The sequence below is a fragment of the Manis pentadactyla genome, chromosome 6 (genome assembly GCF_030020395.1).
Source record: "Manis pentadactyla isolate mManPen7 chromosome 6, mManPen7.hap1, whole genome shotgun sequence".
NCBI lineage: Eukaryota > Metazoa > Chordata > Mammalia > Pholidota > Manidae > Manis > Manis pentadactyla.
The window spans coordinates 114,696,921-114,709,787 of record NC_080024.1 but is presented as its reverse complement, the minus strand read 5'-3'; the positions used below and the strand labels follow the sequence as shown (position 1 = coordinate 114,709,787).

The 12,867-nt window shown below is 44.4% G+C and overlaps 1 protein-coding gene across 7 annotated transcripts; it reads right to left on the bottom strand.

The window, feature by feature from the left end:
* Nucleotides 1–3,795: 3,795 nt before the first annotated feature.
* On the bottom strand, nucleotides 3,796–12,615 carry ZBTB14 (zinc finger and BTB domain containing 14). 7 transcript variants are annotated; one of them, XM_057504057.1, is made up of 4 exons: nucleotides 10,978–11,260; nucleotides 10,054–10,269; nucleotides 9,483–9,748; nucleotides 3,796–8,407 (listed from the first exon to the last, which is right to left on the bottom strand). In XM_057504057.1, exons 3-4 carry the CDS (start codon nucleotides 9,483–9,485, stop codon nucleotides 7,061–7,063), a joined length of 1,350 nt encoding a protein of 449 aa, XP_057360040.1. In that variant the 5' UTR covers nucleotides 9,486–9,748; nucleotides 10,054–10,269; nucleotides 10,978–11,260; the 3' UTR covers nucleotides 3,796–7,060. The 7 variants fall into 7 exon arrangements, with proteins under 7 accessions (XP_057360040.1, XP_057360041.1, XP_036761771.1 ...); XM_057504058.1 differs by lacking the exon at nucleotides 10,978–11,260 and having other exon boundaries at nucleotides 9,483–9,568; nucleotides 9,670–9,748; nucleotides 10,054–10,927; XM_036905876.2 differs by lacking the exons at nucleotides 10,054–10,269; nucleotides 10,978–11,260 and adding an exon at nucleotides 11,964–12,615.
* Between the last annotated feature and the right edge of the window lie 252 nt (nucleotides 12,616–12,867).

Genomic DNA, 12,867 nt, shown 5'->3' with positions numbered 1-12,867 from the left:
CTAGATGATAGTCATATAGTAAAAAAAAAAAACCTAGAAACTCGGGAGTTTTAAATCCAATCTTTCAAATTTTAATCTTTTATATTAGGAAGTTTTAGAGAGAGCCAAAGCTTTATATAAATGAAATAGACCCTGTACATAGTTAATTATTCGACTCCAGGCTGCTTTTAATCGAGGGAATTAATATATCTGCAATTAACAGGTTCAAAGAACCTAGGTTTGAGCCTTATTTTATTTTTGTCTGTAAAATGAGAATGGTATTTATGGCCTAATACTGTGAATTAATAATATGAACTATAAAGTGTTCTATAAATGATATAATTAGCATGGAGTCTAGTTCCACCCTATCACCAAAGTTACACTGCTTTCTCTGCATTATAACAAATCATTTTTCAAAAGGTAAGAAAGCTCTTATGATCTCATAATTCACAGAAGAGTGCTCAAGAAACAATTAATTTTATAGCACCGACAACTTATTTCACCCCTACCTACCATTTTTTATTCCTCTTAACCCCACATTTTATCCCATGGTATCCAGACTATTACATATAATCTTGTTTACACTAATCAGGCCAGCTGATCCAGTAGCCTTCCAGTCTGGCTAATATTTCCTGTTTCATATTGGCTGAAAGATTGCTAGAAGATTGCAAGCAGAACAGCTAAAGCTTTCAGAGATATATGAGAAGCAGTGCTCATACACACATGCTCTTCTTTAATCAAATGTAAACAGCATAGAAATGAAGTATTATTAAGTTCCCCAACTGTTAACCTAACCATCTAACCATCCTGTTTGAGGTCAGAAATATTTTAAATCAATTGTATCTGATCTTCAAAACCATTTTAAAACTAAATTGCTTATTTATTACTTAAGGAAAAAAATGAGTTTATCTTTTGAAATGAGCAAGAGTGGTGTAAACTGCAAAGAATCACCATTCGCATTTTTGGCTGAAGAAAGTAAGATTATAGAACCAGCCCAAGGTCATAACAGAACTTGAAAGCAATAGTTAGAACCTGAATTCAAGTTCCCTAGCATCTTTGGGGTGGGGGTGGCGGAATCTCCTAATATAGATAACCACCGTTACAAATAGAGAGTTAATTTTGGCACCAAACTAGATGGCCTTTAGTCTGATGGGGTTTCCCTGGCTTGCTGCATAATGGAACATGTGAAGAAAGCCCAAGTGTAGGTTTGTGTTACATTGCAATTATCCATGACATTGTATCTGCAGTTTTCCATATTATTTGTAGACAGCCTCTAGGCCTGAAGCAAGGTAAAACATTGTTGGCTTAGTATTTGGCCCCTTGCAGGTGAAATATCTGGGAGAAATACAGATATTGGGACTAACTGATTATAGAAACCGAGGGACAGCTATTCGCATAAATGCCTCTCCTCCAGTTAATTGCTCCATCATCCAGGTGCTCTCCCTCTTGCCATCTCCCTGACACCCGACTGAAGTGGTTAAAGATGCGTGCAAGGCCACAGTTGCTCCTTTCTTGGTGACAAGGTGTATGACACATGACTAAGCACAGGCTCTGGACACAGGAAGACCTTGGCTCTGATAACTTAATGTTGGCAAGATTTTTAACTTCTTTAAATCTTAGTGTCTTCATCAGTAATGATGTGTACCTCAGAGTTGTCACAAAGCATACAGAGATTGTGGTAGAGTGCCTGCTACCTGGGAAGTATTCAATATATACCAGTTTTTATTATTAAATTCCTGATCTACTCAACTATCCAGTGACCGAGGTTCAAAGGGAGAAGTGAAAGCAAACCAGCAAAGAACCCAGCGAGGACCTATAACAATCACACACAGAAATCCTCTACATAAAGCTTCTGCCCTTGATTAAAAACGAAAATGACCACATTCCAAATAAGCTTAGTAGCACAGGATGCTTTTGCAGAATTCCACCAAAATGGCAGACCACCTCATGGTGATCTTAAATCACCAGAAGAAATAGCTTTCCTTTCCAGGTTTCCATTAAGCACCCTATGCTGATTATCACCTTAGCCTTCAGTGGCCTCTAGGGGAATATTTACAGAGCTGTGAGCCTATTCTGTACTGCTTACACAGTTCCCTCCCTTGGAACCTGTATTTATTTATTTATATCCTTGGTCAAAGCTGGTGGAAGTCCAAATTACTGTTCTTCTACTCTCCTAATTTTCTTTGCATTGGACCCTTTCTGGATGACAGCATCCATTACTGTCAAGAAATATACCTGAGTCTCATAGTATCATTCCTCTTTCCAAAATTATCAATGAGAGAAAATGAGACTCATTCTATTTAATATATTTTCCCAGTATATATATTAAAAAAAGACATTTGGGAATGTTTCTTTTGGTATTACAAACTTCAGGAGTATTTTTTAAAAACCCTTAATGACTCTCTAAAGTATGTTCCATGAACTGGACTAAAATACATGCCATAGCAGACTTTTTCTGAAAAGCATTTTGTACATTTGAGATCATTAATTTGTATATCTTTGTAAAATTTTGTCAAACTTGGAAAGGCAATCATTTCCCTCCACCCTGGATCTTAAGCTCCTGAGGGTGGGAATGGGGTCAGTCTTATTGTATCCCTAGCACCTAGACCAATGCCTGACATATAAAGGACATTCAATAAACGTTTGTTGACTGATATACCTTAGTTTTACTCTATATGCATGATTAATGGAAATATCCTCCAAAGAGAAGCAAAGTGATTCAGTAAACTGGTATTCTAAAACTAAAAAGGAAATTGGAATTCTTGGGTAGCAGTGTAATAAAAGCCCCTTTAGGGAGAAGTTACAGATCATCCTGGAATTCATACAAACCAGAAAGGAAAAGGTTTAGTCTGAAATATACACCCAATCTTAGAAAAGCAGATATATACATATGAAAAAAAGTGCATGATTTTCATACATGAAACTCAAAAGCCAGCTCTCGAAATTGTAATTCTTCCTCTGCCATCACAGATATTCCCAAAAAGCAGGGAGCCACCCAGAGGCCAGTGTTTACATTTGCCTACAGGACCACAACCTACTTAAATGATGAGAGATTACAAAAACCAAGACAGCTCTAGGATGAATACATGAGTTTGTGAGAATAAAGCCGCAAATGGACTGCAGAATACAGAACACTAGAATAAAGACAGTTTCTGCAGATATTTTCTGTTAGGAAGACTAGATGAGGTTTAGGTCTACAAGCTGGGGGCCAGTGATTACAGAACCTGCAGATGTCTTGTCAAAAATTTTGCTTCTGTTTCTCTATTGAGAATGCTCTTTAGGACGAAGGGAATGTTTATGGTGTTATCTACAAAGTGATAGGTGCTGGGCTAAGTATTTTGTACTGGTTATCACATTTCATCTTCACAGCAAACCATGAGGCAGAAATCCTCATCACTATTTTAGAAATGATAAAACAGGCTCAGGGCAGTTAAGAATTTGCCTAGATTTATGTAGTAATTGATAAGCAGAGGACCTAATTCATGTTTGACTCCAAGTCTTTCCACTAAACGACACTTCTCCTTATTATACTGAAAACATTCACATGAATATGGGTAATGGCAAGTATCTGAAAAGATCATGAAAACGAAACTGCAGAAATCTGTCATAATCCAGATACATTACATTCAGGGCCCTTGAGATAAGTCTGGTGGCCTTTAAGGAATCGTGGATAACAGAGGATGGGCAGGTGTGATCCTCAATTAAAAAAGAATTCTTAAGACAAGACTGGGAAAGTAAGCACACTCTGCTAGCCAGGGGCCAAATCTCTTCTGCCTTCGTACCTCTAGATCCAGCAAAAGGCCTCACACAAGATGCTCAATGCATGTTTGTTAAATGACATTTTATCATTACACATCTGAAGTGTTGTCAAGTAGATGCAGGATTAAACTTACTGTGAATAGTTCCAAGGGAGAGAAAGATCCCAGTTACAAGTGGGAATGCAAAAAGAGACAAAATTCAAGAAACAATGAGCACTTAGAGCTGTCTCAAGACAGTGCGATCAGCAGGGAGGCAGGGCCATCACTGGAAGTGCTTGTTGATTTAAATAAGCATTACTAGCAAGCATGAGGGTCTTCTAAATTTAGGCCTTCTCCTCTCAAAGCATGGTTGTCAATGGTTACCTTGCCTTCAGGTCGATGTTATTTGTCTCTCATACTGGTGGAGTGTGGAAATGCAGGGGGGTTGGGCAATGCATAAAGGGGGATAGATGTTAAAAGGTAAACAACAGAAAGTGAGAGTTCTCCATTCTCTTCTCTGGAAGCCTCAGCTCCCAACTCCTACAACTCAGAACTCAAGACTAGAACCCTCATTATACTAGCTCTGCTACACTTAAACAGAAAGCAAATTTTACGGTGGCTCTGGGAACTAATCACCGTGAACAGCATTACTCAGGAAAATGAATTCCAGGTTACCAACGCCTGAACACCTGAGCTACAAATAGTCTTACAAAACATAATCTATAACACTGGGAACTACATGAACTTGCATCATTCTCCATCTCAATCTTTTTTTTTTTTTGACCAAAATAGGAGGTATTTGTCAGACTCACTTGATGGTGACCTCTGTAATTTCTAACAATTCTAATTCTGTGATCAAGTTAATTAGCAGGCAATTACCTAAAATTTAGACTTCCTAAAATTTCCTTCCTCAGTCACTGCCTGTATAACACAGCTTGCTGTAAAAGTTAGAATCAAGTTCGCAGATATTCTCTGAACAAACAGAAAAAGTGGGTGAGTTAAATAATGAAAAGGTTGTAGTGTGAACATTTAAAATTTCCTCCCCACTCACACTGCAGATTCAGTGTAAGCACATTTCAGAATTAACTCCCTGTGGTTGGAGGTACCCTTGAACTATCTTAACATGACGGTTTCATCATCCAGGGAACTACGAGAGCCAACTGGGCGGGGGGAAAGGCAGTCTCAGTGACCAGGAGATGGGAGAGCTACCATGCCATGACTTCGCTGCCACCAGGAAAACGAAATATGCACCCTAACACACATACGAACCCAGTACCAGTGGTAGAAATTTTAACACAAATATATTTCTCATGCACAATAGGATAAATGATAAATATTTACATAATACAAGTAACGTGCTGAAAATTAAACTTTCTTTTTGGGGGTACCACCGTGATTATGTTGTTTCAGTGGGGGTTAAGAGCATGTGTTTACTCTATAAAACCATGATGAAGATAGTTCAGAAAATGTACTTTGGTAGAAACCTGGATGTGTGAAAGGCTGCTACGAAAAAGTGAAAACAGGAATGATAGAAGTATATTTTATGTATAAAAATGAAGGCCCCAAAAATGGTTTGTTGAAGTAGCTATCGACAAGATTTTCCCTTTGCTTTGGTTAAAACAGTCTAGGGACATCCCTCTCTATTAACAGCATCTAAACACAGTGACACGACTACTCTTAGGACAGAATAAACAACTTTTAAGGAAAGAAATTAAATTAATGTTAAACTAAATTAAACATTTTATCAATAAATAAGTTTCTTAAAAAGGCAGCATCTTCAACCTACAATCTTGGGCATAACATATACACCAATTGGAAAAATGAAATTTCTCCCACAATAGTAGTTACAGGTGTTAATGCAACAAGCTCTGAAATGAAATCAGTTTAATGTATCTTTAAAAAAAAAAGAAAATCCTAGCAACCAAAAATAAACTTTAAAAATGGCATTTTTCTAGGACTGTACATTCTAGAATACTTTATTACAGAAACATAATTCAAACTATTTGGGTATTTCAATATACTCTAAAGAAATGGTTAAAAAAATTTTCATACACCAATAATGGAACAGTGCTTATAATTGTTCACGGATATGAAAAGGCAATCAACTTCCACTTAAAAGTGTAGCCAGTGATGAAATATACTTCAGAAAAATAAATGTTTGGTCTGACAATCTTTAATGTTGGTTAAAAACAGACTGATATTTGTTGTTGATGAAAGCTATCTTACTCCAATGTGCAAAATAAGTGCAGCTGTCTACTGACTTGAAATACATAACACCAATATACTTCTATACTATTTACACACTTAAAGAATTTTAAATTTATTAATTTAAGTAATGATATTACATCTGCTTTATGGATAAATCGTGCTGCACAGAGTCCAAAAGCTTGATGACATTCTGTTATGTCACACCAATGTAGCTAGAGCAGCATACCAATTCTTGTCCTAATTTTGATCCTAAAAAAAATCCAATTTCAAAATCAATTAGGAATTCCCTTGATCTAGAAAATCTTGGAATTGTTGCAAATGTGAAAACCTTGTCTCTGACAGCAAGGTGCCTATTTGCCCTTTTCTATTCTTCCCACCACCCATCCACTCTACAAACTCCACAGAAAGGGGCAATGCCCCAAGTAAGAGGAACAAAAAACTCCGCCCCCAGAGCACCCACATCCTCGTGGGCTTACTCAACCTTTGGGACTTATGACTTCCATCTTTTCAGGCAGGTACAGGCAGTCAAAATGAAGAGACACTTCAGCAAAGCAACCATTATTTGTCCACAAAACAGTGAAAAACAGTAATATAAAATTAACACACCAAATATAAACCCAATACCATTCTGCATTTCCAGAACTTGTTTTCATAACTGCGCAGCATTCTTGGTCAACCACCCACCAGGATTTTTTGCGTCTACGTGAAGAACTTTTATTAAGTTATTAAAAATGCTGTTTTGACCACGAGTCACATACAATTGTGAGGATTAGGAAATCAATTTACTCAGTTATCACTCTGTTCAGTGCACTCACCAGCGCAGCTGTAGGGAGGAATACAAAACAGGAGTCTTCCCTTCTGACCTGGACATGGGAGCTCTCAAATTAAAATCGTAAAAAAGAGGAGTGGGGTGTATGGCAACATTACTACTAGACACCAGACAAGACAGTGAAACTGTTTGGTCGGAATAAGGAACATTTCCTTGAAAAGTTTTAGAAATACCTAACCAAGTACTGCCTTAAGTCCAGTGAGTACAATGTTCCGTAAGTTTCAACAAAAATACAGTGTCTGAAGTTCGCTTATTATATACAATGCAACCTGTCTCCAGGGCTCAGAGGGCTCCTTCCCCGTCACCTCTAGCTGCAGGCTATTGTCTCCAGCTGCTGCTCCGCCTCAGCGGCCATGGCCGCAGCCTGCAACTGTTCCGTCTCACTCTGGATGGTGCTGGGGGTAACCTGCTTCCTTTCACTGTGCATATTGTTCTCATGCCTTTTCAGATCGGATGCCTTAGCAAATGCCTTGGTGCAGGAGCCACACACAAAAGGCTTCTCCCCTCTGTGTCTTCGTTCATGATCTTTGAGGTGGGACTTGTGTTTGAAGGCTTTGTCACACATGTGGCATGCAAACGGTCTTTCATTACTGTGAACTCTCTCATGCTTCTTTAAGTCTGGGGCACGAATAAACGACTTCCCACACACCTCACAGCTGTAGGGCTTGTACCCCGTGTGGATCTTCAGGTGCTCTTTCAGGTGAGCCTGCGTGGTAAACCCTTTCGTACACATTTCGCAAACGAATGGCCTGTCCGCCGTGTGGAGCTTTTCATGCTTCCTCAACCTGCCTTCATCGGAGAATGTCTTACCACACGCCTGACAGGCAATCTGCTCCCGATGGTGGCCATAGAGCAAGTACTCAAACTTCATGTCACTGGCAGCTGTTGTCCAACCTGGTGTCTGTTCATCCTTCACTTCACTCATTCCATCATTAAATGTTAAGGCTTGAGGGGTCTGGGACCCCAGATCTTTTGATTCTGGGGTCTCCATGGATTCTACCTCCTGGCCATAGCAGTTTACTTTTCGAACTTCCTCACTCCCCAGCTCCTTCAAGATCGCTTCCTGAACCCTGAGTGTCGTTGTAGGTGACTTGCCGTCCTCCTGACTTGGGGGTGTGCCTTCTACCGTGTCATCAGAAGGACTGTCATCCTGATCTCCAATTTCTTCCACGTCATCATCCTGAGTGTCAGCAGAATCTCCAATGGGGCGATTTATTTTGAGGCAATACTTACTTTTTGATTGGCCATTATTTTCATCGGGACTAGATACATCACGCTTCTGAGAACATAGTTTGTCTAAAAATCGGATACCGAGAATCTGACCTGATGACATCATTAAGTTGACATCTTCTTTTTTCACAGAAATCTTTGCTGTATACATGTAGTTCAGGACCTCCTCAAATATGTCAGAACGAAGAAAATCTATTTCTATTACTGAAGAGCTATCAACCTCAAGCTTCTTGAAAAGCTTTTTAAAGTAGGTGCTGCAAGCGGCAAGAACACATCTGTGTGCTCTGAATTTCACATCTTCAACCACAATAGCAATATCACAAAACTCTCCTTCCAGGCGTTGTTCATTTAGTGTTTTCAGAAACAGAGTTTTATGATCATCGTCATTATATTTAATGGTTTCAGACATACTGATGAAAAACTCCTACGAAAAATTTTTAAAAAGAACATTTGGTAATTACGAACAATACTTTTCCATACAGAAAACACAGGTAGATTTTCGTTTTCTGATCAATTTTTGGTATTAACAATTTCATAAAGTCAGTGGTAGTAATGGTTCAAAATGTGAGTAGAAGACTGATCCCAGCTGAGGGATTTCCATATTGTTACCTCCATTTACCTTCAGTTTACTAAGTGCTGGCCTAGCTATTACAAGAGCGACTTTTATAGAGCACAGAATACATGCTGGGCGTTGTACTATGTGCTTCACGTGTCCTCACCAATACCTAATAAGGCTGGTATTACTATCCCACTTTTACAGATGAGATTAGGATCCTGCCTGATATGCTAATTACTTAGTGGAATCTGAGACTCAAATCCAAGTAATCTAGCTCTAAAACCTGTGTTTCCGGACAACTAGAGCTAATGACAAAACTTTAAGGTTTAAGAAATAGGTTTGAGGTTAAGGATCCTCTAGCACTGTCTGTTGCATCTACTCTGATTCCACGTAAGGAGGATTTAGTGAAAAAGCTAATGGTACCCAGGGTCCTACTTCCTTGGAAGAAAAGAGAAATCCCTGCTGCAGAATTAGAAAGGGATAGCAATACCAAAACATTCTACTCAGTGTTCTTCTCATTTCTTATCACCAATTTTAGTCCACTTCTGAATGAAGGTTAAGGTTTGATATGACCCTCAGAAAGTCATCTGGGATGACAGTGATGAGCGGCTTCACTACCTCTGGATGCCAATCTATCTGCCATTCAAATAAAAGTGTCATCAAGATTGGATGTACTTGACAAGTGCTGTGAGTATTTTATAAGCAAAAGAATTTAGAACTGGCACAAAAGACATGTGACACCATCTTAAAGAAGTGATCTTTTTAAAATAATGTATTCTATGTTTCTTTCCAAAACAGTTTCCCCATTATTCAACAAAGTACAAATATGAGAAAAATAAACATTTCCCCCAAAGGAACAAATGTGCTACTGAATAGTTGAAATACATTTTAAAGCAAAAACCAAACCATATTTTCAAGATTTAGTATCCAAAGTTATAGTTACCATGAACAATTCAGGCTATTATCTTAATGCTTTAAACACCAAATTCTTCAGATCAGAATAACTCTGATCAGGGACAGGCCAGTCCTACAAGAGAAAAGGACACACAAGAGTAAGGTAGGATCTTCCTCTATCCCAAATTCTAAACAGGAATGTTTTCAAGAATTGATTTAAAAAAATAAACTTTCCTTTCTCGTCCTGCCACTTGCACATGTACCCATTTTCAGGTTGGGAACAGAGAGGAGGGTGACTGGCAGCATCAGGTCCAGCTCTGAACAGATATGAAGGAGAACAAGTAAGGGCTGTAGCACTTTGGGGTGTGGAGGGGTTGTACACTGGGATTGGAAGGACTGGTTGGAGAACTACTAAGCAAGTTCTCCTCACAAACAAAGCCCATGTCTGTGTCTGTACAGATGTTGGTAGCAACACAGATACAGAAAATGACAGTAAGTGCCCCTTACTCCCACCATTTCCTGCTGGGTATGTAGCCTTCCACATTTTTCTTTAGACTCATATGTAGACATACAGTGTACATTTAAAAAATAAATACATAAAGTTATGGAAGTACACATACCCAACAGTTAACATTAAAGGAGAGAGAACAGGGAGCTCTTTTTTTCCACACTTTTGTGGGATGTAGCTCACATCATTTGGGCTATACTGGTCTTCAAGCTTGTCTTTGAGAAATCCAGGTGTTTTCACCTCTATCCCTCCAGGGAAGCTCGAAGAATTCTAGCTTTTTGTGAGTTTTAACTCTTAGCAGAGAAAGTCCATCCTGCAGACCAATATCCTGAAGAACATAAAATCTCCTCTACTGAACAGAGACCACGTAAACTTTGGTGTGGGGCGACCAAGAGACTGGGCTGCAATAGTGCTACTACATACACTGTGGTGCAAGACTCGAACCTAGAGACCGACATCCTGAAAACCATCAAAAGTTCCCTCTACCGAAAAGCGCACACACCAATAAGCTGCCCAAAGTAGCAGGGGATGAAAGGTTGGGGGTGTTCTCATCTGCAGTGTGAGGGCTGGGCAATATTTTGTCTAAGGATGCTTCCAACTCTGCTTCTTCCCTAGGTGCACCCCAGCCAGCTGTCACCCCTAAGGGAAGGCAGCCAGGCAAAGCCTACCGGGTCACTTCCTACTGCTGTCAGTAATTCTCCCTAGGGCTTGTGGGATAAAAATACTTGGAACTAGGGAGAGGGGCGGCCTTACAGTTCGCATGCAAACATATCCGCATGCTGATTATTTTTAGCCGGTGTGTTATTTGGCCCCCCTGTATCTCTGTGGACCACTTTTTTCAACTGAGATGTTCCAACTAAGTTCAGATGAGTCAAATTGTTAGCTACCGTTGTATCTTTGTAAGTAGAGGAAGAGATGTTGGCCCCAACTACTCCTCCACAGCAAAGCTGCCCCTTTATTATGTTCTCCGCCCCGCTGGCACGCGGAGCCGCCGATACAGAGCAGGGTGCGGGGGGTTCCAGCGAGTCAAACTTACATAAGCAGCAGCCGCGACAATGGCGGCACCACTTCCCGGTTGCAAGCTCGCAACTCGGGATGCAAAGGAAGCAGGGAACGAGGCTCAAGACCCACGGAGCCTTCAGAGCCTCTCCAGGCCTCGCTCTCCTCGCTTTGGGCCCAGGAGGTGCGGGAGTGGATGAGCGTGTGCATTCTTTCCTAAACAAAAGCCCCCTCCCTCGGAGCCGAGAGGTGAAAGGGCCGCTTTCTCTTTCAGAGCCCGGAGTCCCGAGCAGACCAGGGGCCGCGGCTCTGAGCGCGAGCGGAGGGCCCGCGGCGGCAGCGGGAGCGGGCGTGTGGCCGGGACTCCGCACTCGCGCGCCGCGACCCGCTCCGCCCGCGAGCACCGAGCTCGCGCCCCGCGCACTCCCCGGCCCGCTCGCGCCGGGCCCTCCCCCGCCCTCCCGCGGCCGAGGGTGGAGCGGCGCGCGGCCGGCTGCCCGAGCTCTGCGGGAGCCCCCGGGAGTGCGAGCCCGGGGATCCCGGCCCCCTCCTCCGTAGGCAACTGGGGGCGGCGCAGCGGGGCCTGCGGCTCGGAGGGGCGGTGCCCGGCGGACCGCGCTTCGCGCCGGCTCGGGCCGTCCCCACCCCCACGGCGGTGCACTGCGGCGGTGCGAATGGGGGCGGCCATGAACTCCGCCGGCGAGGCTCGGCGAGCGCGCGCGCGGGGCCGCCGCCGCCGCCGCCCGGCTGGCTGCCCGAGCCCGCTCGCCAACCAGCGCGGTCCCCTGGGCATCCCGTACCCACGCCCGGCACAGCCCCGGCCCACGCCCGTATCCGCCCGCACCGAGCCGCCGGCGGCCGCCCGCACATCCTGGAGCTGGCTAGCGCCCCCCCCCCCGCCGAGCTCAGCGAGAACGCGCTTCCTCCGGGCCGCCCCACCGCGCCAGCGGCCGGCTGCCCCCGCGCCCCCGCGCCCGGCTCGCGGACGCCCGGGCCCTTTCCGCACCCCCGGCCCGCGCTTACCTGCAGCCTGGCGCAGCCACAGACACTCTCCGTGGGTTCCCCGCGCTCACTGCACGCAGGCCGCGGACGGGATGGACGCGGGGCGCGGGGGCACGGTGGGTGGCAGTGTGTTTTGGATTTTTTTTTTTTTTTTGGAGTTTGGGGAGGGGGCGGGGTGGGAGGGAATCGTGCACGTCCCTGATGGTAGCAGCCCTCCTCCTACACGAGCACAGAATGTCTAGCCGGCCGTGAACACCCCCACCGGCACCCCCACTTCCCGTGCATGCGCGGTGCGGGTCGGGGGAAGGCGCGCCGCCGGCCTGCGCAGGCACGGAATCCGACTGGCCCTCTAAGTGGGTGAGCAGAAAAAGGGTTAATCCGGGACCTTGCGACGCTTTCACTGGAGTCTACGGGGCGGCCCCCGGAGGGCCCTGGCCTGCGCACGCGCGCGCACGCGCGCGGCTTGGGGCGCGCGGAGCCCGCGCGCGGGAGAAGGGGTGGGCGGGGCAGAGGCGGGGCTTCGGACGTATACGCGCGAATGCACGAGCGGCGCACGCGGGCACCCGCCCTGCTTGGAGCTCCCCCCTCCCGATCTATAGACTGCGCTCCCGCCCGCGCCCGGCGACGGCACAGCGCCGGGGACGCGGGAGCCCGGCCTTCCCGTGCGTGTGCATGTAAGTGGGGCCGTGCCTTCCTCGGGCGCGCGCAGGCCGGGCGCTGCGACTGCGGAGCTCGCCCTCGGCTCGGGGCGAGATCTCCAGGCACCCTCGCTCTCTCCGTGCGCACTGGTAGTTCCCGGGACGCGCACTCGCGGGCTCTGGGTTTCGGGTGGTGCTGCAGTATCATGTATATGGGGAAAATGGTAGACGCTCCGTAAACGTTTGCAGAACAAGTGAAAAAACAGACATCTTTCCTTTGGAGTAGG